Raw genomic sequence first — 24,798 nt, 5'->3', positions numbered from 1 at the left:
ACTGCCGGCCATGCGGCCAGCGGTATTATATACTGATTCCCTGAGGAGAGTGATGGGCAGTGATTGTCGTTATGTTTATAAGCAAAACCTGAGCAACAAAAAGATGTAAAAGCAATCCTGGATGCGTTGGAGACATATTTTAAGCCTGCAAAAAAAATGATTTACAGTACGAGAGGTATATTTTTGGCTGCAATAAACAAGAGGAAGGTGAATCCATTGATAATTTTGTTACCTGGCTGAGAGAAAAGGCAGCAACGTGTGAGTATAGCATATTAAAAGATGAACTTATACAAGATAAATTAGTATTGGGCACAAATTGTGAGAGCACACGTAGCCGTCTCTTAAGAGAGTGGAATTTAGATCTGTCAGCAGCTATTGAAATGTGTCACACAGCAGAGCTTACTGACCAAAGAATCAGAGCCATGGACAAACAGATTGTTAATGCTGCAGAGAAACAACAACACAGCAGGGATGATTTCATGGGTGGCCCAGCAGCAAATATACACTTTGCAAATACTGTGGTAAAATGCACAGGCGAGGGAAGGAGCAGTGCCCAGCATTTGGGAAAATCTGTAAATCATGTGGCATTACCAATCATTTTGCTAAAGTGTGATGTCAAGTAAGAGATGGAATTCAGCAGGGGAAGTACACACAGTAGAAGAAATAACTGAAACAGATACCCATAATGCAGAAGTGATTTATACAGCAGAATGTATTGGGACTGTAAGATCAGAAGCCCAAAAGTGGTTTGCACATCTGATTTTGAATAATAAGAGGCAACCATGTCATTTAGACTCAGGTGCAATATGTGATGTGATGAGTCTGAGCGATAAGATGAAATTGGCTCCTACAGTCCGGTTACTGCCAAGTGACACTAAACTGAAGCTGCATTCTGGGGATCTGATGAAGTCATTGGGACGGTTCAGAACAGAATGCATCGTTAGTGGACATGGAATCGGTATGAATTACCACCGGTCCCCTGGCCAGCGTTTGGAATCCCGACACCAGGAGGTCGGTAGAGGAAGAAATCCTGATCGTCTAAGGTAAGTATACACTAACCTAATTCTAACCCCCTATCCAAACCCTAATCTTCCCCCCCAGTGCCTAACCCTAATCCCCCCTCTAAGTGCCTAAACCTAATCCCCCCTTCCCTGCCGCCTAAACCTAAATCCCCCTGGGGGGGGCCTAACCCTAAGTTCTCCCTGGGGGTACCTAACCCTAACCCTCCCACCCCCCCTTAACCTACCGGGAGGATGCCCAACCCTAAGTCCCCCCCGGGAACCCTAAACCTAACCCACCCCCCTCGCGGCTGTCCAGCGGTGCCTGGCATCCCTTCGATCGGGGTGCCGGTCTCTCGGTATCAGTAAATTGACCGGTGTCTACATCTAGATGCCGGTCATTTAACCCTCGCCGGGATATGACAGTCAGGAAGCCAGCTGTCGGTATAACATCAGGCGGCTTCCCTATTGCATACCGTGGACATATCCACATGCTAACTTTTGAAATTGTGGAGACCCATCAGAAACCATTATTGTCAGGTTCCACTTCTGAGCATTTGGGGTTGATGCAATTTACTCTTCCTGCTGAACTGCATAACATGGAACATGATTTGTCTGGACCATTAAGGAAAGCGCAAATAATAGATGCCTATGATGATGTGTTCAAGGGGCCAGTGAAGTCTGTTCCTGGGGAAGTACATTTTGAACTTGACCCAAGTGTTCCACCATTCCAGTGTGCTCCACACAATGTGCCTATAGCCCTCAAGCTAAGAGTGAAAGCTTTACTTGATCAGTATGAAGCAGATGGGCATGTTGCACCTGTGACTGAACCAACTGACTGGATTAGCAATATGGTCATTGTGGCAAAGCCTGACAAGTTAAGAATATGTATTGATCTTACGTTTTTAAATCAAGCACTGCGGAGATCTCATTATATTATGCCAACATTAGAGTATGTTTTATATAAGCTTCCCAAAGCAAAAGTCTTTACGTTGGTTGATGCACGTGACGCATTTCTGCAATGTAAGCTGGATGAAAAAAGCAGCTATATGACCACCTTTTTGACCCCCTGGGGTAAGAAAAGATGGCTTAAACTTCCATTTGGCATTTCTGTGGCACCTGAAGTTTACCAGCAAAAACAACATGAATTGCTGATTGGACTTTGCGGCGTTGAGCCGATAGCAGATGATATTCTTGTTGATGGCTGTGGGGAGACAGAAAAGGAAGCAGAGGATGATCATGACCACAAGTTACTAGCACTGTTGGATCGTTGCAGGCAAGTGAAATTAAGACTTAGTGTGAAAAAACTGCAATTTAAATTGAAAGAGGTTCATTTTCATGGTCATATCCTGTCCTCAGAAGGTTTAAACGTTGACCATGAAAAAGTTAGAGCTGTCTTAGAAATCCCAACGCCCACGGATGTAAAGTCTGTGCAACATTTGATTGGATTTGTGACATATTTAGCCAAATTTATGCCTCACCTTTCAGAAGTATGTGAACCCTCTGCGCAGACTTCTGCACAAAGATACTATATGGCACTGGCTTCCAAAACATGATAAGGCAGAGGAGGAAATAAAGCATTTGGTCACAGTTACAGCTGTGCTGAAGTATTATGATGTTACCAAGCCAGTCACTATACAGAGTGATTCCAGTAAAAATGGACTGGGATGTTGCCTTATGCAAGAAGGACAACCAGTTGCATTTGCTTCAAAAGTATTGACTCCTACTGAGAAGAAATATGCACAAATTGAGTATTGAGTTTGCTTGTTCCCGTTTTCATTACTTTCTATATGGCCGGGACATGATTGTTGTGGAGACTGATCATAAACCACTTCTTGCCATCTTTAAGAAGCCTCTTCTTTATGCACCTAAAAGACTTCAGAGTATGATGTTACCTTTACAGCATTATAGTCTCTGTGTCACTTACAAGCCAGGCCCTGAGATGTACATAAGTGATACTCTTAGTAGAGCTATTGCTCTGGATCATGGGAAGTCTGGAGCAATCCAGAGTTATCATACAGTCTGCACCATGCATTAGGTGATGACTGATTTTGCACATATTAACCAGGCAGATTATCTGAATGTCACTGATAAGCATCTGCATCAGGTTCGGCAGCATACCATGACCGATGAGAGCTTGCAGATTTTGAAATCCATTTTATTGGCTGGATGGCCAGCCTTGAAAGAAGAGACACCACTCATCATGAGGGACTATTGGTCATTTAGAGACGAGATCAGCATACAGAATGGCATTTTGTACAAGAGTCATAATACCAAAATCCTTAAAATCTGAGATGTTGGCATGCATACATTCAAGCCATCTTGGAGGTGATGCATGCTACAGACAAGCAAGAGATACATTGTACTGTCCTAACATGCAAAGTGAAATTAAGGTCTATGGGGGTCATTCAGACCCGGTCGCAAGCACCGATGTGCTCGCAACCGGGTCAATGGGTAGCCCTGCACACGCGCTGTGGCCGCACTGTGCGTGCGCAAGCCCCAGAGCGAGAGAGAAACTCTCTCACTCTGGAGCTCACTACAAAAGGGGCGGCTGTCGATGTTGAACGACAGCTCGCCCCTTTTTGTAGGTGGGCTGGGGGGGTGGTTTCCAAAATGGAGGCGTTCCTTAAGAAACGCATACCATTTTGTGGGTGGCCTCATGGAGCTCACTACAAGAGGGGCGGCTGTCGATGTTGATCGACAGCTCACCCCATTTTGTAGGCGTGGTGGGGGGGTGGTTTCACAAACGGAGGCATTCCTTAAGGAACGCCTGCCGTTTTGTGGGCGACCGCACTGAAATCAGCAGTGATGTCAGTGGAGAGCTTCCTGATCCATCTGTGCAGAAAGCTCCCTGGGGCTTGCGAGTGCCCAGACCCAACCTTAGGGTCTGGTTGCAAGCCCCGATGGTCGCGATGATGATCACCATCACGACCATCACCCTGGTCGCTGGCTAAGCTGTGGGTGGTAACCCACAGCTTAGCTTGCGACCTGGAGGCCGCACCAAAAAAAAAAAGAAGCACCCGCCCTCGTTCAGAGAGAGCGATCGCTTCTTGCGACCACCTCTGAATGAGGTCCTATGTTAGTAACTGCTCAGCATGTAATGAATATGCACATGCACAACAGAAAGAACCGATGTCACATGAGATACCAATACGTCCATGGCAGATTGTTAGCATGGATTTCTTTACTTACACAGGCAAAGATTTTCTGGTACTAGTGGACCATTGTTCTGATTTTTGGGAAATTGCGCATTATGGCCAACCTGAAAGAGTGATCTCAGACAATGGACCACAGTTTGCATGTAAACAATTTAGATGATTTCCCTCTGAATGGGAGTTTGAGCATGTTCCCTCATCTCCACATTATCCAAAATCAAATGGTAAAGCTGAATCAGCAGTTAAGATAGTAAAGACTTTGTGCAAAAAAGCTAGTAGTGATTATACAGACCATATTACATTGGCGGTATACACCAACCGAAGGAATGGGGACTAGTCCTGCACAGCGTCTAATATCGAGGAGACTTAAGACATCTTTGCCAGTAGCCAGCACTTTTACTTTATGCAAGCGTAGTACAAGGTGTGCCAGAGATAATACAGCAGAGGAAGCAGATTTCTAAGTTTGGGTATGATAAATTCGCCAAGGAGTTGCCTGAACTTATTACTGGTGAGCCAGTTCGTATGAAGCCCCTTCCAGGAGATCGCACTGGCCGTTGGAGACTTGGTTCCAGTGTGCGAAAGGTTGCACCACGCTCATATCTTGTGGATGTGGACGGAACTTTGTACAGACGCAATCGTGTGGATTTGCGAGTAGCTGTGCAGCCAATTCTACATGAAAATGTTGAGCATTCCACTCCTGGTCTGATTATGGAGCCGATTGCACCAATGGCAAGTCAGGAATTTAAAAGGCCCCAGGTTGTTATTCCAGAAGAATATGGAGAAAATGAGAATATGGAACGTGCAAGCAGAGCCGGCCCTAGGCATAGGCATAATAAGCAAATGCCTAGGGGTGACTGGAATGCCTAGGGGCATTCCAGGTCTCTGCCACGGTTCCCCCCCACCACCGCATGCCCCTCCCCCCTACCCTGCTGCTGCCGCGATCAGAGCTCAGCTCCGATCGGACAGTGCAGTGGCCAGTTCAGCCACCCAGGTCAGAATGAGCTTCTGTCCAGAAGCTCATTCTGGCTACAGGAGGAAACAAGATGACCGCGGGAGGGCATGCAACCACTTCCTCCCATGGGCCTCTGCGGAGCAGAGCCGTGACTGACACGGCTCCGCCTCTGCCCCCATAGGACCAGGCACACGGCGGTAGTGTGGACCGCACATAAGTGCAGTCCGCACTACCTACTAGGAACAAACACACAGCCGCCGGCAGCTGTGTGTTTGTTTTAGCAGCCGATGAGAGTCAGACAGACACTCATCGGCTGCTGCGCCCACTGCCGGAGCCAGGCTTCCGGCTCCCGCAGTGGCTGATGGGAGACACGTTATGACGTCTTTCCCATCATGAAGAGTGGGCCGGCGCGGGAGGACGCTGGATGGAGGAGTGGATGCCGGAGCGGGGAATAAGGTAAATGGAGTTTTTTTTTCCCATGGTGTCTGTCGGGCACTGCCGGAAGGGGGGGGACTACTACTACTAGGGGCACTGTTGGATGGGGACTACTTCTAGGGGTACTGTTGGATGGGGGAGGACTACTACCGGGAGCACTGCTGGGGAGGGACTACTACTAGGGGCAGTGCTGGATGGGAGGGACTACTACTACCAGGGGCACTGCTGGATGGGAGGTACTACTACTACCAGGGGCACTGCTAGGGGGGACTACTACCAGGGGCACTGCTGGAGGGGGACTACTACCAGGGGCACTACTGGAGGGGGACTACTACCAGGGCCACTGCTGGAGGGGGACTATTACCAGGGCCACTACTGGAGGGGGACTACTACCAGGGGCACTGCTGGGGAGGGACTACTACCAGGGGCACTGCTGGATGGGGGGACTACTACTACTAGGGGGCACTGCTGGAGGGGGGACTACTACTATGGGCACTGTTAGGGGGGGACTACTACTACTAGGGGCACTGATGGAGGGGGGACTACTAGGGGCACTGATAGGGGAGGGACTACTACTACTAGGAGCACTGCTGGAGGGGGGACTACTACTAGGGCCACTGCTGGAGGGGGGACTACTACTAGGGGCACTGTTAGGGGGGGAATACTGCAAGGGGCACTGCTGGGGAGGGACTACTACTAGGGGCACTGCTGGAGAGGTGGCCATATATATATATATATATATATACTGTACATATACACACACATACTGTTTATACATACACACACATATATATAAAATGTGTGTGTATATACATATATATATATATATATATATATATATAAATATGTGTGTGTGTATATGTATATATATATATATTCAGCCCGACACTCTGGATACATTTACTGGTAATCTCGAGGGTGCCCTCCTAGCATAATAAACAAATTCCTATACCGAGGTGAACAGCCCCTCAGGAAAAAAACAGACGGCACTCCTCAGTAGTTGTAACAAAGTGATATTTTGTCACAAATCACATAGGTTCTGTTGATGTTTGAAGACCCATTGTTTTTTTCATCATGACCTGTCCTGATGAAAAGACAGATGGGTCTTAAAACGTTGGCAGCATCTACTGAGGAGGGCCACCTTTATTTTTCCTGAGGAGCTGTTCAGCACGGTATGGGAAGTTGTTAGGGGCACCAGTCAAAATTTTGCCTAGGGCACCAAATGGGCTAGGGCCGGCTCTGCTTGCATGGATACCGAATGGCAGTCTATCATTAGCACCCGCTAGAGTTATACAGACTCCTGCCCAATGAAGTTCAACTCCAACTCAACAAAATCCTGTCTATACTTGTAGTGGACTTCAGTCACGGCCACCTGACAGACTTAATTTATAGTTATGTTATAGCATATGTTAAAAAAGGGAGATGTTAGTGTAATGTTAATCTTCTGTATTTGGCACCACCTAGTGGTGCTATGTAGACTTTTATAAGGTGCAGCTACTGGTGATATGGGTGTGGCTTTTATGTTATGTGCTGGTTATGAACAACATGGCTACTTAGAACTAACATGCAGTGTCTGTCTTCATTTAATACATCTGAAAAAATGGTTATATGGAAGCATCTTTATGACATTATGGTGAGATTTGGTTTTCCGTCTAAATTTACAGCCTATATTAAGACAATACATACTGAAACATCATTGCAAAGACCCTGTAATGGTTATCTATCTACTTCTTTCCCCATACAAAGAGGTACCAGACAAGGCTGCCCTCTATAAAACCACAACAAATTACAGCGCTTGTGAACAGTAAATAGTACCTGTAGAAAATTCTATATCAAAAACACATGGCTTAGTTGCACAAAATAATTTTTATTAAATTGAGAAATTTAAACAGAACCAATTGTATAAAATATAAACACTCAGTGAGAGCATATATAGGCACAATTAAAAGTGATAATAGTAGCAGCATCTAGGGCTAACCCCACACTACTGTATAAAATCAGCAAAATTAGACCAGTCCCGGTTATATTCCCAGTAGATTAGGAATGAACGTTACCAAGATGACATAAGGCAAGAAGTCCTCGCAATTGTTAATGTCCTTTGGCTTGGATACATTTTTAGTTGTCCCAAACACCAACTTCCTGGCTGGGGTAATGTATATATATCCTCCAGGTGATCTGGTATATGGGGGTTCCCCTGTTAGATAGCTCAACGCGTTTCCATGCGGCAAGAGCCCACACCTTCGTCAGGAGCAGATGAGTACTGCCCTCTATCACCATTGCTGTTCACTATAGTCCTAGAGCCAGTTGCAAGGCAGGAAAAGCGAGAATTGTTAAAGCAAAATTGCAAAAAACACATTCACATGGCGGTTTTGGCCTACCTGATCTCCAAAGTTTCTCCCATGCAGTTTTTTTTTCGATACATAGTAGATTGGATTTTTGAGAGAAACACATATACTATTTATGCTTTGGATTCAGCATTACTTGCACCATATTCTCCGAATGCATTGTTACATTCCCCTAAGTTGAAGATTCCTCCAAATATTATGAATAACCTTATCTTCCATTATACCTACTGTGCTTGGTGTAATAGCAATAAAAAATTTAGCAGACACCATAGTAGAACAAATAATATTGCTGTGTGGGGCAATCCTCTCTTTACACCTGGGATGGAGTATTATACCTTTTTCAGGTTAAAAACTAAAGGAAGTAGAACAACAGCAGATGTTTTTGACCCGGGAGGTGCGCTTTGTTCCTTTTTGGATTTGGCTTAACAAATCACCACTTTTTTGCCTACCTTCAACTTAAAAGCTTTGTTAGTTCTCTTCCACAAGCTATGTCCACTGAGTCAGACCCAATGTTGAGATTGTTACAGAGACTTACTCAATCTGTATATCGGACCCGTTATCTATATCTAGAACTCATAGAGATAAATGCTGAAAAGTTGTCCAAACAAATAACTATTACATGGAAACAAGATATCCCTTCCATTGAACAGGATAGTGATCTACTTAAATATTATGAAAAAACTCTTCGCTCTTCAAACTTTCAAGAAGTACATGCTAAGGTGATCCACAGAGCTTACATATCCCAGGCACAATGGAAGCATTATGCTTCAGATGAAACTGGTAGATATATGAAATGTGGCGGACCATCTGCGACCTTCCTACATAACTTTTGGGAATGTGGAAAAATTGAGCGGTTTTGGGGTAAACTATTATCCTTTCTTAATAAAACTTTCCATACACATTTAACTTTAAATCCTTTGGCTTTTTTACATGCTAATTTTTACTATTGGAAAAATCATGGGTTTGTAGCTTCCTTACACCCAATTTTCACTATAATATTACGGTGGCTAAGAAAGTTATTCTTAAACATTGGATCTACCGATCTCTCCCGACGGTCACTGAAGTGACGCAGATGTTACTCAAACTATTATATTTTGACCGGCAATCTGCTATGCCAGATATTGAAAACGGGATAATATTGTTTTATAGGAAATGGGGTCCTTATGTAGATACTCTAAAGATATGAGATTGAGTAGCGTCATCTAAAGTGTTTAAGTCCACTGACTGGTTTCTACATAAAAAATTGCTAGAGGCATCATGATTGGAGACTATAATTTATGTTTGATTATATTTTGAGAATTGGATATTGGAAAGCACTAGATTGATTTGTCATGTTTTCTTTTATTCCATGATATTGGTAATATATATATATTACTGCTATGCAGTTGGACATTTGAACCCCCCCCCCATCCATCTTTTATATTTTTGGTGATTTCATATGTTGAAATAAGATCACTAAACTGATTAAAATTTGCAATAAACATCTTATAATCTAAAGTATATGTTTTACTTCATGGCGATACTAAGTCATCTCCAATGATCTAGCTTGGACATTTTTATTGGATTTCTCCATATACTTCTATTTATATAATTATAAGCTATTACAATAGTTGTAAATCAGACAATTTTGTCAATCTTTTTCTGTTTATGGAGCTGTAACAGACAATTGTGATCACTGTTTTGACTTTTGTTCTATAAAACTCTGCAAAAAAACAAATAAAAATATTTAAAAAGGAAAAAAAAATGGTGGGTGGGTAGAAAGGAAAAAAATAAGCCTAGGAACACCGACTATGAAAATGTTATATGGCGTGCTCCTCCTCTACACGCGAATGGGAGAGCACCACCAATGGGTGGGTGGTCGTAAGACAACCCCAGTAAATTAGGAGATGTCTGTGTTTACTTCTAGACAAGTGGCTTTGGTTGGACAACATGCCATTGGACTTTGTCAACTGGGATACTGGTGAACCATCGGAGCAAGCAGATGATCAATGTGTGGAAGTATATTCCACAAAAGGGACGTGGAATAACATTTACTGCTCCGCTTACAGGGGATACGTATGTAAGAAATTAAAAAGTAAGTAATTGCAGGCTCAACTCATCCTTACCCACAACAGTGCTCTGTCTGTACAAATCTCAGCATGTTGTTAGCTATACACAGCAATGGGGACCAGGGAAACTGCATATGCGCATATCCTTTATATAGTGTTACAGTGGTGATGAAACCCTTGCTGCGATACATAATGATTCATAACTCAGGGCCTTGTTAAATACACCCCGTACCCTGCAAATCAGCCACACTGGGTACATGCCAGTGGGAATCATAGACATTTAAAATTTTGTCTCTGTATTTACTTACTTGTTTTTTTATTTTTTTCATATTCTACTAGTTTTCATCCATCATTAATTTTAGCTAACCGAAATAATTGAGGAGGTGGCATTGGCTATAGTGATTAGAGAATGTGGAGTGCAAAAATTACTAAATTGGCATGTATCCACCTTCTAGAACATAGAAGCTGATTGGCAGAGCCGTATCTAGACTTTTTGGTGCCCTGTGCCAGAAAGAGCATTGGCACTCCCCTCATTTTTCAAAGGGCCATGCACTCAAAAAAGGGGAATGGCCTCATGGGTAAGGAGCAGGGAAGAGATAGGGGATGCCGGGGATGAAATAAGAGGAGGCTACAAGTGAGAATGTTAATAAACAGAAATTTGACAGGCCCAAACAGCGCCCCCTGACCTGTGGTGCCCTGTGCGATGGCACCGGCCGCACTACCCTAGTTACTGCCCTGTTGATTGGTTGCTTTCAGGGACGTATTTATAATGCACCCTGCACCCATATTATACTTACCTTACCAGAGTACCATGTCGGCGCCAGTGTCTGCGCTGTAAAATAACGGCTGGAAAATGGCCACTGTGACCGTTTTCCTGTCGTTGCCATATGGGGAAAATGGCCGCCATGGCTATTTTCCCGGTGACCTGCACTATAGACTCTGGGCACACTCTAGTGCCCAGAGGCTATAAGTGCAGCGTTGGCCGCGCAAGGCTCAGTGCACTGACGGAAGGAGAGGAGGGTGCCCATGACGGAGACTGTACACAGGCCCCCTCCCCTCTAGAAACGCCCCTGGTTGCTTTGGACAACTACTCCACTTTCTGAGGGGAGATGTATTAAGCCTTGAAGAGAGTTAAAGTAGAAAAGTTGCCTAAAGCAGCCAATCAGCTTCTAACTGTCATTTCAAAGACAAGACTGTATTAGATAAATGACAGAAGCTGATTGGTTGCTCTGGGCAACTTCCTCACTCTCTCTCTCTCCCAGGCTTAATACATCTCCCATTTCGATATGCTTTGTTCTTTAGCTGCAGAAAGTAAGAACAGTAAGAAAAGCTCTGGTTCCCCTTTAAGTCATGTGCTGTTAGCAGTTGTCAAATGCAAATTCAGATTAAAATTAAATTTTTATTTTTTTTAATATTGAATTTACAATTATCAGACCTAATTTTTATATAACCTGTTGCACATTGTATTTATAGCTCCAATACCTACAGAGAAGCCGATTGTGACGTCAGGTATAGTAAATCTATATCTATATTCTATATACTGTTTGTCTATATAAGACATTTGATCCACTTAATGTAAAATGACAAAGTACAATGTAAACTTTGAATTTACCAATACAAATATATAAATTTGAGGAGAAGATCTAAGGTGATACAGACAAATACAATAGAAAAGGAAAGGATATAATCAAACCAATATAGTCCAAAGAGTCAAAAAGATATGTTCGTAATATTCCAGGGATTGTGACAGTTTCTCTCTTCTTATCCAAAATGACTCCGAGATATGGGATATGAAAAATAAACACAACAAGGAAGGCAAATGTAATGTACTGCTACAGAATAAAATGAGTAAATGCGACCCCTTTGTTTTTATCAGAAAATGAATATGGTGATGGTGTTATAAGGTCCATAAGGTAGATCGGGATATAAGAAAAGAGCCTCGCCACCACTGTATCTTTAAGTAGGCGTACCTAAAACTTACTTAATAATATTGTATTGTTTTACCTGATTGTGCAGGGATTAAAGAGTAAGATTGGGCTGAGACAAGATTTTTGCACCAGAATTTAACTCACTTGTGCTGATAATGTACTCCACTGACAGACATAGGGGGATTTCATTGTTGGTGAGGTGCAGTCGCTATGTTTGGCTGCGCACGTCTCTGAGAATTACCTCTATGCGGTGTGAGAGAAAATGTGGGATGTTTATATCCACAATGTGCCAGCGTTCCAACCATACTCACAGCATTCCACGATCACTTCACAGGCATCGCCGATAATTGAATCCCCCCATAAAGCTTATACTGGTACATCAGTCCTCGCCCCTGTGGATCTTGCTGGTAGACTAACTCACGCATTTAATGCATACATTTGCAAAGTTTTATTAGCTGGTGATTTTGGAAAAAGAATTAGATTGTTTTTGTCTGGGTTTTTTTTAATTTACGTTTTCTTTTGCAGAAGAAACTAAGGTAGATGCACATTCACATGGCATAACGGGTGGCGTGGTTATTCTTGTACTACTTGTCGTTGCCGGAAGCACCATTGCAGTCTACTATCTATACAGGAGAAAACAGAACAGACCTCTTGCGGACAGCAATTTCGACAACACGTTATACTTTAATGGCAGCCGTGTACCCCCAACACATGATACAAATGTTTTAGTGGAAAACATTGAGCAAAATGAACATGTTATTTCTTAGTGTCAGCAAATACTTTCCATAAAAGTACAATAATTCCTACTTGTGACAGACTCTGAGGCTGGGTACACATTAGAGTGATGTGCAAATGACACAATGGTCGTCCCGATTTCCCTTCATCCCGGAATAAGCGATCTAGTGCGTACACACTGTGCAATTCTCCAAAGGACGACATGATATATCGTTTATCATCTTGTTGTTAGATCGTGTACAATATATATTGATTGCTTTAAAAACACCATACAACCATTGCGTGTGCTCAACATCGTTAAAGATATGTGCTCATCTGCCGCGCACTACAGCAGATGAGAAGATGCAATGAATGACCCACGTGACCACGTAATTGTGTGTGCACACTTTGTGATCTGCACGAAATGTCGTTCCAATTTGCCTCAAAATGACATATCGTGCCGATAGCGCTGTAGTGTGTACCCACCCTAAGTGCTGAGGTTTACATGAATTATTCAGAATAAAAGTGGCAAGCACAACCCGGCATAAGTGAATCTGGTGACACCCCACAAGATTTATGTTTTACTTGCTTGGAAATAATATTTTGTACATAAAAGAGGACCCTTTGTGCTCACAAGTAAATTACTAAAATGTTTAAAAAGACTTACGTGCACCTGTCTCACTCACAGCAGAGGCGGCCATTTTGTACACAGAACCAATATTTATGAGAGAGTGCGGCTTATCAATTCTTTAAGAACTTGTGCCATCTCTGAGGTTAGAGACATGCTGCGCCTTGTGTCTCAACGTTGTGGTGACATTACTCCTTCCTACTGAATTATACAGTACTCTGCTTCAGCCCAGCAAATGGCTGTTCCATTTTCTACACCTTGAAAACACAGAACATAATAGGAACCATCATTAAATTTTTTTATTCATAATTGGAAAATTGGGCCTGTATGGCGCCTTTTCCGCTTCCTTACACCCCGCGTCCTCAAATTAAATACCTTGAGGTATAAGGGCTTGGACAGTGTTACTGCACAGAAATCTCATATAATATGGACTGACACTGGAATCGTTGTCACAGTTTAACATAAAATGTTATGTGCTGTTTGTGTACAGTACCACTAATTCAGATTATGCCGCTGATTACTGTACTTCACACTGCAACAGTATAATTACTTCAGTGTGTCTTTTTGTAACCTCTGGAGGCCCAGGCTGTGTCTCATTCTGCCAGTAATCACTAACCATAGCACAGAGAGAAATTCCAGGTGTCTATATGGTTCATAATCATTGTTACAGACAGGGAAGTAGCGAGAGTGGTTCCAGTAGAGCATGAGCTCCAGGCGCTGAAATGGACAGAGGGCACCATCCAGAGTTCAGGAATTCATGGGGTTCTGCACAGTATGACAGCCACCTGTTAGTTTTATCTCTGTTTGTTTGCTTTATAGCCTACTTAAGTTATGGATTTCATGCTCCCTCAGGCTGCATCCCCCCGGCCCTCCCTCCTCTGTGATCATCTTCTGTCACCTCCCCTTTCCTGTCAGATTGATTACATTCACTTCTTACCTCTTTAATTCTCTCCCCTATCTACCCTGTGATCGGCTCTTTGCCCTTGGAAACTCCTTTCTTATTGGCTTCTGTCACAACCCCTCTCCTCTCCTTTTTTATTGGCTTGTGTCACAACCCCTCTCCTCTCCTGTTTTATTGGCTTCTGTCACAACCCCTCTCCTCTTCTTTTTTATTGGCTTCTGTCACTGGCCCTCTCTGAATGTCTTTGCCCTTCCCCTCTCCTTTCTTACTCACCTCCCCTCTGGGATCAGCACTATCCTCTCCCCTCTCCTTTTTGATCCCCTCCCTCCTTCTCACCTCATTCATTCATTGTGCTTCAATGGACTTAATAGTTACACATCTGAGGTAAAATCCTAAACTTCAGTTATAAGGTATGAATTTAAAAAGAGTCAATGCTTTGCTATTTAAAGTAATGGTGGTGTTCCCAGGCATGACCACACAGTGTTATTTGAAAGGTCTTTTAAAAAGTATTAGGAGACCTGAAATAATGGTGGTAGACAGAAAATGGTTAGAAGTACTCACACTAATATAGGTGCAATGTATATTTGCGAAGTAGGAGCATAGCTAAGAAGGGAACTTCCCATAGGTGTCCCCACTCCAGTGAAAGCTGCTGGGGGCAGTAATTGCAGTAATAAGCTGTGCACCCTGTGGAATCTCACCCTAGCACATGTTTTCTGTCATTTAATTTAAATGATCAGAATATGTAATACAATATCCTCTATTGACTAATAACAATGATTCAAAGGAGATAAAAGTCAGATCCTAGGTGCTTTACATAAATAAAGCAGTGCCAAAAGGAGATACCCTTTAATGTCAAACCACTGAAGCATTCTATTCCCCCCTAATCCATGCCCCAGCATGATACTGTCACTGTTTGCTGTTTTTCTCTTCACTTCAGTATTACCCTGTAGGCTGGCCATACCCCACTGGCACTGTTCAGTACAGGGAGGGGGGGGGGGCACTACGACATGTACTTTCTCCAGGCACCATGGTAGTACTTGGGTTACAGATGATGTGTAAAATAAAATGTCTCTTTTATTTGTGTGTGTGCATCATTTATTTCGTCCTTTCGGCAAACAGTGAAATACATTTACTAATGAGCACAACTATAAGTAAGTAATACTGTATAGGCAGAGACGGATTAAGGCCTGTGGAGGCACCTGGGCAACAAACTTGTGGGGTCCCTATGAATATATGTTCTACTTCATCTGTGATTTTGTATGTGTTTATAACTATTCCTTCCTGTGTGATTAAAGTCAAAGGCTAAAATCGCTAGTACACTGTGAGTGGTGTTTTGCTCAAATAAGATGCAAAATGTAAAAGAATTAAAGACAATAAAGAAAATGATAGTACATTGCTCCTCTCAGACCATCTTAGGGCCGAATTCAATTAGAGGCGAAAAGTCCAGTTTGTCGAAAAGCGCAATGATTTCGCCTCGTTCACCTGTAATGTTTTCACCATCTATGTCACCGCTTTTTTCCCTATTCATTTCCAAAACAGGCGTAAACCCAGATAGGTGAATGCAGTGAATAAAGGAACTAGCGAAAAGGACAGCATATTTTGGGGAAATCTGACCCTGGGAATCAATATAAAAGATTATTAAAAGCCCTAATTAAGTATTTTCGCGATCTTAAATTGAGTCAAAGGGCTGTTATATGCATATTTGCATAAGTGTGGAATATAATGAAATGTTTTTTTAGAACAATAAGTACTGCAGTTAAATTTGGGGTACATGTAAATAGGTGCTAGTATATTTTGGTGGTTCTAAAGTGAAGATTTAAAAAATCTCAAACATACACCTGCTGCAGTTTCCTGCAATCCTAAAAACACCTCTCTCAACCTTCTAGTCCTCCAAAATACCAGACCCCCTACGTTTTACCCATTTTTCAACACATTTTAAATTTGTTTTTGTCGTCTTTAGAGTGTTTTAAAAAAATGTGATGTATTTTTTTTTGCCTTATTAGTCATTGGGGGGGGGGGTCCAAAAGGGTCTGAATCAAGTCCCCACATTTGTACCCCAAAATATGGATTTTGCACTTACATTTTGCCTGCCTCTGGTTGGAGAAACATATTCACCTGTTTTTGCCTATGGAGTTTTCACGTAGGCGAAAAAGTCCTGGAATTGGATAGGGCGAAAAGTGCGAATCAGCGAAAACTTTTCGCCGATCGTGGCTTTTCGTCTCAAATTGATTTCGCCCTTAGTCGTGCTGGATGTCTTGCGCTGTATAGCATATATATGCCAGGTGATTGAGGGCACATTTGTAGGTGGGAAATATATTTGGAGCCCTGACAAAATATTGGGCCTGATTCAGAGTTGTACACTGTCTTTTGGTGGATGTTGCTGTTGCTGTTGTAGGCAATACATCTACCCACTGGGCTGTCACAGTCATGTAATCCTTAGTTTGCCCTGTCCCACATATCAGTGGTTAAGTGGACAGTGGGTACAATGACATTTCTGAGGACATTAATAAGGTTTTTTTTAATGTCCTTGTACAGACTTGGAATTGCTGTTCTAGCGATGTGGAATCTAGAAGGGATCTGGTAGCGAGGTCACAGGACCTCAATTAACTGTTGAAAACCCACTGCAGTAATGGCGGATACTGGATGCATATCTAATACCAGCATGGCTGTTATGGCGTCAGTAATCCGCTGTGCAACTGGGTGATTGCTGTCATATTTGTTTGCCCTTGCAAACGATTGTTTGACAGTTAATTGTTTTTTGGAGGATACACTACAAGTAGTCTTCCTGGTCCCCTTCTGGGATGAAGATCCACTCACAGCAACAGCACCAGCAACAGGCGTAGTCATCAAGGATCCTTCTGAGGAGTCACGGATAGGAGAGGAGTCAATCATGCTTTGAATAACAACATTGGATGCAGCAGGACTACTCCCGATGATGAATGAGGATGTTGATGATGCAGGAGTTGGTGGTGGAGATCAAAGACACATGGATCCCACAGAGAGGGAGCAGGTAGGTGACACTGGACTTGTTATGTTTTGGAACTTGGCGACATATACTTAGATATTTCCTGAATGCGCTCCAAGTGACATAACAAGGAGGAGGTTCCTAGGTGGCTTAAGTCCCTCCCTCGACTCACTATTGCCTGGCAATGGTTACATTTGGCTTTACAACTGTTGTCCGGATTGGGGTGGAAATAATTCCACACGTGAGAAGTGGATTTTATTGTCTTTTGTCCCGGCATGGCAACAATGGGCTTTGGCTTTTTCAATCCATGGGAAACAGCTGTTGCCTTACTTACACAAAGGACATCCTCATCACCAACATGTTCATCCTCATCATCCTTAGTGCTTTCAACTACCAAAAATCCTCCTCCATGTGCAATTCCCCAGAAGCATCCTCACTGACTATGTCTGCAAGATGTTGACTGCTCTTCCCCACATTTACAGAAGGCACACAAATGTTGGAACTTGGAGGATCCTCCAGTACACTAATATTTAGGTCTGGCTCACATGGCAAACGCGGACATACTTGCATTATCCTCTTGGATTTGTGATTTCGATTTCTCAGGGCACACAGTTGATTTTCCAGAGCTGTCTTACTCTTCTTAACAACTTTAAATTTTTTAATGGTACCACCACCACTACTACTACAAGAAGAAGGGCTATCAGAACCAGCAGTCAACATAAATGTAGTGAATGGCATATTGTCAATTCAATTTTTTGTTTATCTAAAGGCAACTTGCCTTTCCATTTTTTTTTTCTTTACTACAGTAAAAGTAGCTTTACCATATCCATTGCATGACTTAAGCCCTGGGGCATGGGCCTTCATAGAGGGCAAGGAAGTTGACGGCCTTGCATTATCATGATGACTGCTGGCGGAAGCTACAACATGTGTTTTTTGGCCTTGCTCTCCTGTCATGTGACAGCCCTCCATATTTTCTGCAGTCTTGAAGCAGTGTCATAAGCACCAATAGTGTAGCCAGGGTGCGGTTACAAAATTCACACATGTGTAGTCGTGCACACACAGAAAAATATTAGACAAAAAAAGACACTATTTCTATTTTATTCGGGTCCAAAACTTGGGCCCAGAGCACAGATTGATGATGAGACTGGAGTCGGGCAGCACTAGGTTACAACTTGCGTTGCTGGCTGTATCTTGTTCTTGTGCGGCTAAGCCTAACACGCACACACACACTGAAACATATTAGACAAAAAAAAGACACTATTTGTTTTATTTTTTGGGGGGGTCTACAACTTGGGCCCAGAGCACAGCTTGATGACAACAGGAGTCAGGTAGCACTAGGTTGCGTTGCTGTATCTTGTGCAGCTAAGCCTAACACACACACAGAAAAAAAATAAGGCTATATATATAATTTTCTTTTCAGGTCCAGAACTTGGCCCCAAATAGACGCAGCAGACAGCACAGCATCAGTCCAGATGGATCAGTACCAGCCCAAATGGATGCAGCAGACAGCACAGCACCAGCCCAGATAGACCAGCAACAACACCATCCCAGATGGACACAGCAGACAGCACAGCAGTGACAGCACCAGATGGATCAGCAGTGCACTCTGAGATCCGAGTCCGCTCATCCCTAATATATACTATACTATATATATATATATATATATATATGAAATCAGAAAACTCAGCACTCACCATTGTTAAATAAATAATGGGGTTTTGGTTCATGGATTGATCAATGCATTTAAGCCTGCAGCCCACATCACAGGACCCCACTTCTCTGCAGGTCCTACACTATCTGTCACACTGATGGAAATCCGAGTCAGGCTCGACTTTTTCCGCCTGACTCGGATCTGAAATCGAGGCAAAACGTCATTATCCAGCCTTCTGGGTCTCACATGTTTTGGACCCTATATAAGGTACCCGCGTCGGTGCCATTTTCTCACTCGGCAGTGGACAGTGAAGAGGGAGGGTGGGAGTTAGGGCTGGCTGGGCTGTGTAGTGTACTGTAGTGTAGAGCAGTGTAGTGTTGTGCTGTGCTGCGCTCTGCTGCTGTTGTCCATAGGGGCTGTGTCCACTCCTCCAAAGTCCATAGGGGCTGGCTGGACTGTGTTGTGCAGTCAGTTGTCCATAGGGGCTGTGTCCACTCCAAAGTCCTGTGCAGTGTCCCAGTCCTAAAGGGGTGCTGTAGTGTTGTCCAGGGGGTGCTCTGTCCATCAGGGGTGCTCCCCTCAAGTGCAAAAAAAATAAATATTTTTTCTGTGTTTGTGAATTGTGTGCACTGTGGCTGCACGTGCATCAACAAAGGAGCAGCGCCAAGCGTGCGCCTGTGTCCCATTAGTAAAGGACCAGCTGGCTTGTCCGTTAAAGGGTGCTGTAACCCCCAAAGTACACTCCAAACAAAAAAATATATATTTTCTGTGTTTGTGAATTGTGTGCACTGTGGCTGCACGTGCATCAACAAAGGAGCAGCACCAAGCATGTGCCTGTGTCCCATTAGAAAAGGGCTGACTGGCTTGTCCGTTAAAGGGTGCTGTAACCCCCAAAGTACACTCCAAACAAAATAAAAAAATATTTTCTGTGTTTGTGGATTGTGTGCACTGTGGCTGCACGTGCATCAACAAAGGAGCAGCGCCAAGCGTGCGCCTGTGTCCCATAAGTAAAGGGCCGGCTGGCTTGTCCATTAAAGGGTGCTGTAACCCCCAAAGTACACTCCAAACAAAAAAAAATATATGTTCTGTGTTTGTGGATTGTGTGCACTGTGGCTGCACGTGCATCAACAAAGCAGCAGCGCCAAGCGTGTGCCTGTGTCCCATAAGTAAAAGGCCGGCTGGCTTGTCCATTAAAGGGTGCTGTAACCTCCAAAGTACACTCCAAACAAAATAAAAAAATATTTTCTGTGTTTGTGAATTGTGTGCACTGTGGCTGCAATTACATCAACAAAGGAGCAGCGCCAAGCGTGCGCCTGTATCCCATAAGTAAATGGCCAGCTGGCTTGTCCATTAAAGGGTGGTGTAACCCCCAAAGTACACTCCAAACAAAATCAAAAAATATTTTCTGTTTGTGAATTGTGTGCACTGTGGCTGCACGTGCATCAACAAAGTAGCACTCCAAGCATGCGCCTGTGTCCCATTAGTAAAGGGCCAGCTGGCTTGTCCATTAAAGGGTGCTGCAACCCCCAAAGTACACTCCAAACCAATATAAAAAAATATTTTCTGTGTTTGTGAATTGTGTGCACTGTGGCTGCACGTGCATCCACAAAGGAGCAGCGCCAAGCGTGCGCCTGTATCCCATAAGTAAAAGGCCGGCTGGCTTGTCCGTTAAAGGGTGCTGTAACCCCCAAAGTACACTCCAAACAAAATAAAAAATATATTTTCTGTGTTTGTGAATTGTGTGCACTGTGGCTGCACGTGCATCAACAAAGGAGCAGCGCCAAGCGTGCGCCTGTGTCCCATTAGTAAAGGGCTGGCTGGCTTGTCCGTTAAAGGGTGCTGTAACCCCCTAAGTACACTCCAAAAAAATATATATATATTTTCTGTGTGTGAATTGTGTGCACTGTGGCTGCACGTGCATCAACAAAGGAGCAGCGCCAAGTGTGCGCCTGTGTCCCATAAGTAAAGGGCCAGCTGGCTTGTCTGATAAAGGGTGCTGTAACCTCCAAAGTACACTCCAAACAAAAAAAATATATATTTTCTGTGTTTGTGAATTGTGTGCACTGTGGCTGCACGTGCATCAAAAAAGGAGCAGCGCCAAGCGTGCGTCTGTCTGTTAAAGGGTGATGTAACCCCCAAAGTGCACTCCAACAAAAACAAAACATTTTCTTCTGTGTTTGTGAATTGTCTGCACTGTACGTGCATCCTCAAAGCAGCAGCGTCAAGCGTGCGTCTGTCTGTTAAAGGGTGTTGTAACCCCCAAAGTGCGCTCCACAAAGAATAAAAAATTCTTCTTCTGTGAATTGTGTGGGCTGTAGCTGCACGTGCATCAACAAAGGAGCAGCACCAAGCGTGCGCCTGTGTCCCATAAGTAAAGAGCCGGCTGGCTCATTTCTTAAAGGGTGGTGTAACCCACAAAGTGCATTAGTCTCCAACAAAAATAAAAAATTATTTTCTGTGTTTGTGTGCGCCTTAGCCGCATGTATATATCAATATAACATAAATGGAGGTCCAAACTTTCTCCGATAAAAATAAAATAGGGAAAGATCAAGAACCACTTACTCCTAGTGCTGAAGCTGCTGCCACTAGTCATGACATAGACGATAACATGCCATCAACGTCGTCTGCCAAGGCCGATGCCCAATGTCATAGTAGAGGGCACATACAATCCCAAATGACAAAGTTCAGGAAAATGATCTTGAAAAGAACATTTAAATCATCTGAAGAGAAACGTAAACTTGCCAATATGCCATTTACGACACGGAGTGGCAAGGAACGGCTAAGGTCTTTCCCTATGTTCATGACTAGTGGTTCAGCTTCACATGACGATGGAAGCCCTCCTCCCGCAAAAGCACAGTGAAGAACTGTGCATTCTAAGAAGATATCACAAATCCCCAAGGAGAGTCCAAGTGTGGTGGCGGTTGTGATGCCTGACCTTCCCAGCACTGGACGGGAAGAGGTGGCTCTTTCCACCATTTGCATGCCCTCTGCAAGTGCTGAAAGGAGCACCCGCAGTCCACTTGCTGATATGCAAATTGAAGATATCACTGTTGAAGTACAACAGGATGAGGATACTGGTGTAGCTGGCGCTGAGGAGGAAGTTGGCGAGGAGGATTCTGATGGTGATGTGGTATGTTTAAATCAGGCTCTGGGGGAGACAGTTGTTGTCCGTGGTATGAAAAAGCCCATCACGGTCATGCCTGGGCAGAAGACCAAACATTCCACCTCTTTGGTCTGGCAATATTTCTATCCAAATCCGGACAACTGTCTTGCCATATGTACCATATGTAAAGGTGAAATAAGTAGGGGTAGGGACGTTAACCACCTAGGAACATCCTCCCTTATACGGCACCTGCAGCGCGTTCATAAAAAGTTACTGTCAAGTTCAGACACTTTGGCTAAGACCGTAAGCAGTCCAGGGACACCTAAATCCCATTGTCCTGTTGTATCCAAGCGCCTGCAAACCACACCGTCAACTCCCTCCTCGTCAATTTCCTCCTTAGTCAAGATCGGAAGTAGTCCTGCAGGCCATGTCACTGGCATGACTGACTCTCCTATCCGGGATTCCTCCTGAGGATCCTGCATTGCTATTCCTACTACTGCTGTCGCTGCTGCTGTTGCTGCTGCTGGGAGTCATTCATCATCCCAGAGAGGAAGTAGGAACACCACTACTTTTACTAAACAATTGACCCTCCAACAGTCCTTAGCGAGGAGGATGAAGTACGATAGCAGTCATCCTGAAGCAAAACGTATAACTGAGGCCTTGACTGCTATGTTGTTGTTAGACGTGCATCCGGTATCCGCCATTAGTGCAGTGGGATTTAGACAATTGATGGAGGTAGTGTGTCCCCGGTTCCAAATCCCGTCTAGATTCCACTTCACTAGGCAGGCGATACCGAAACTGTACAGAAACGTCAGAAAAAGTGTCCTCAGTGTCCTGAAAAATGCGGTTGTACCCAAAGTCCACTTAACCATGGACATGTGGACAAGTGGAACAGGGCAGACTAAGGACTATATGACTGTGACAGCCCACTGGGTAGTTGTATCACCTTACGCAGCAACAACAGCAGCGTCACCAGTAGCAGCATCTCAGAAACGCCAGCTCATTCCAAGGCAGGCTACGCTGTGTATCACTGGTTTCAGTAAGAGGCACACCGCCGACAACCACTTAGAGAAACTGAGGGAAATCATCGCCCAGTGGCTTACCCCACTTAGACTCTCCTGGGGATTTGTGATATCTGACAACGCCCGCCACCAATATTGTGCGGGCATTACATCTGGGCAAATTCCAGCACATCCCATGTTTTCCTCACACAATAAACTTGGTGGTGCAGAATTTTCTGAAAAGCGACAGGGGCGTGCAGGAGATGCTTTGGGTGGCCCGAAAAATTTCTGCCCACTTTCGCCATTCAGCGACTGCGTGCCGAAGACTGGAGTGCCAGCAAACAATCTTGAACCTGCCCCGCCATCACCTGAAGCAAGAGGTTGTGACGCGGTGGAACTCAACCCTCTATATGCTTCAGAGGATGGAGGAGCAGCAAAAGGCCATTCAAGCCTATACATCCACCTATGACATAGGGAAGGAGGGTGTATGCACCTGACTCAAGCGCAGTGGAGAATTATTTCCGTGTTGTGCAAGGTTCTCCAGCCCTTCGAACTTGCCACATGTGAAGTCAGTTCAGACACTGCCAGCTTGAGTCAGGTCATTCCCCTCATAAGGCTTTTGCAGAAGCAGCTGGAGAAAGTGAAGGAGGAGCTAAGACGGAGCGATTCCGCTCGGCATGTGGGACTTGTGGATGAAGCCCTTCATTCGCTTTGCCAGGATTCCAGGGTGGTCAATCTGTTGAAATCAGACCACTACATTTTGGCCACTGTGCTCGATCCTACGTTTAAAGCCTATGTGGTGTCTCTCTTTCCAGCCGACACAAGCCTGCAGAGGTGCAAAGACCTGCTGGTGAAAACACTGGGCCTGATTCAGACCCACTCGCGAGCGGCTGTCCGCTCGCAAGTGGGTCGATGGTCTGCACTGAGCATGCGCACGACGGAGGGACCTCTGTCGTGCGCATGCGCTAGACGCGACGAGCGAAGGACTTTCCTTCGCTCATTGTGTCTGATCAAAGGGGGCATGCTGTCGATGTTGATTGACAGCACGCCCCCTTTGGTGGGCATGCCGGGGGCGTGCCTCCCAGACGGGGGCGTTCCCAAGGGAACGCCTACCATCAGAAGCCGGCCCACTGACATCACTAGTGATGTCAGTGCGAGTGATTTTGGCTCTGATAGAGCCAAAATCACTCCGGGCCTTGCGGTTGAAAAACTCAACCGCAGGCTCCGGCACGCAGTGGTGATGGTCGCGATGGTCAAGACCATCGCGGCCATCAACCTGCACGCTCGTACAGGCTGTGGGTGGTGACCCACAGCTATACGAGCGTCCAGGAGGACGCTCCATAATTATGGAGGACGGCCCTCATTCAGAGCCTGCGCTCTGCTCAGAGCGTACGGCTCTGAATGAGGGCCTCTGTCAGCTGAAGCAGAACGTGACACGTCAACAGCTCCTTCTTCATTTTCTCCTGCAACTGGGGCTGCCAGGAAAAAACTTAAGTATCCTAAGCAACCTGCTGGCGGTGATGCAGGGCAGGCAGGACCAAGTTTGGACATCTGGTCCGGACTGAAGGACCTGGCAATAATTTCTGACATGTCTACTGTCACTGCATATGATACTGTCACCATTGACAGAATGGTGGAGGATTACATCGGTGACAGCATCCAAGTAGGCATGTCAGACAGTCCGTACCTGTACTGGCAGGAGAAAGAGGCAATTTTGAGGCCCCTGTACAAACTGGCTCTATTTTACCTGAGTTGCCCCCCCTCCAGTGTGTATTCCGAAAGAGTGTTTAGTGCAGCCGGGAACCTTGTCAGCGAAAGGCGTAGGAGGTTGCTTCCACAAAATGTGGAGAAGATGATGTTCATAAAAATTAATTATCAACTCTTCCAGGGAGACCAGCCACCAGAACATACAGAGGGACCTGTGGTGGTGGATTCCAGTGGGGACGAGTTAATACTCTGTGAGGATGTACACAA

General features: G+C 44.5%; 1 protein-coding gene across 1 annotated transcript in view; it reads left to right on the top strand.

The window, feature by feature from the left end:
• LOC148517455 (macrophage mannose receptor 1-like) overlaps positions 1 to 12,697 on the top strand; it is a 241,604-nt gene extending 228,907 nt beyond the window's left edge. Inside the window, exons 28-30 of the mRNA XM_088478643.1 lie at positions 9,792 to 9,959; positions 11,407 to 11,442; positions 12,387 to 12,697. Coding sequence (XP_088334769.1) covers positions 9,792 to 9,959; positions 11,407 to 11,442; positions 12,387 to 12,628 — 446 coding nt within the window. The 3' untranslated portion in view covers positions 12,629 to 12,697. The remainder of the gene's footprint in view (positions 1 to 9,791; positions 9,960 to 11,406; positions 11,443 to 12,386) is intronic.
• The last annotated feature ends 12,101 nt before the right edge of the window (positions 12,698 to 24,798 follow it).

The sequence above is a fragment of the Taudactylus pleione genome, unplaced genomic scaffold (assembly GCF_031769625.1).
Source record: "Taudactylus pleione unplaced genomic scaffold, aTauple2 ptg000216l, whole genome shotgun sequence".
NCBI lineage: Eukaryota > Metazoa > Chordata > Amphibia > Anura > Myobatrachidae > Taudactylus > Taudactylus pleione.
This window is presented reverse-complemented; position numbering and strand designations above follow the sequence as displayed.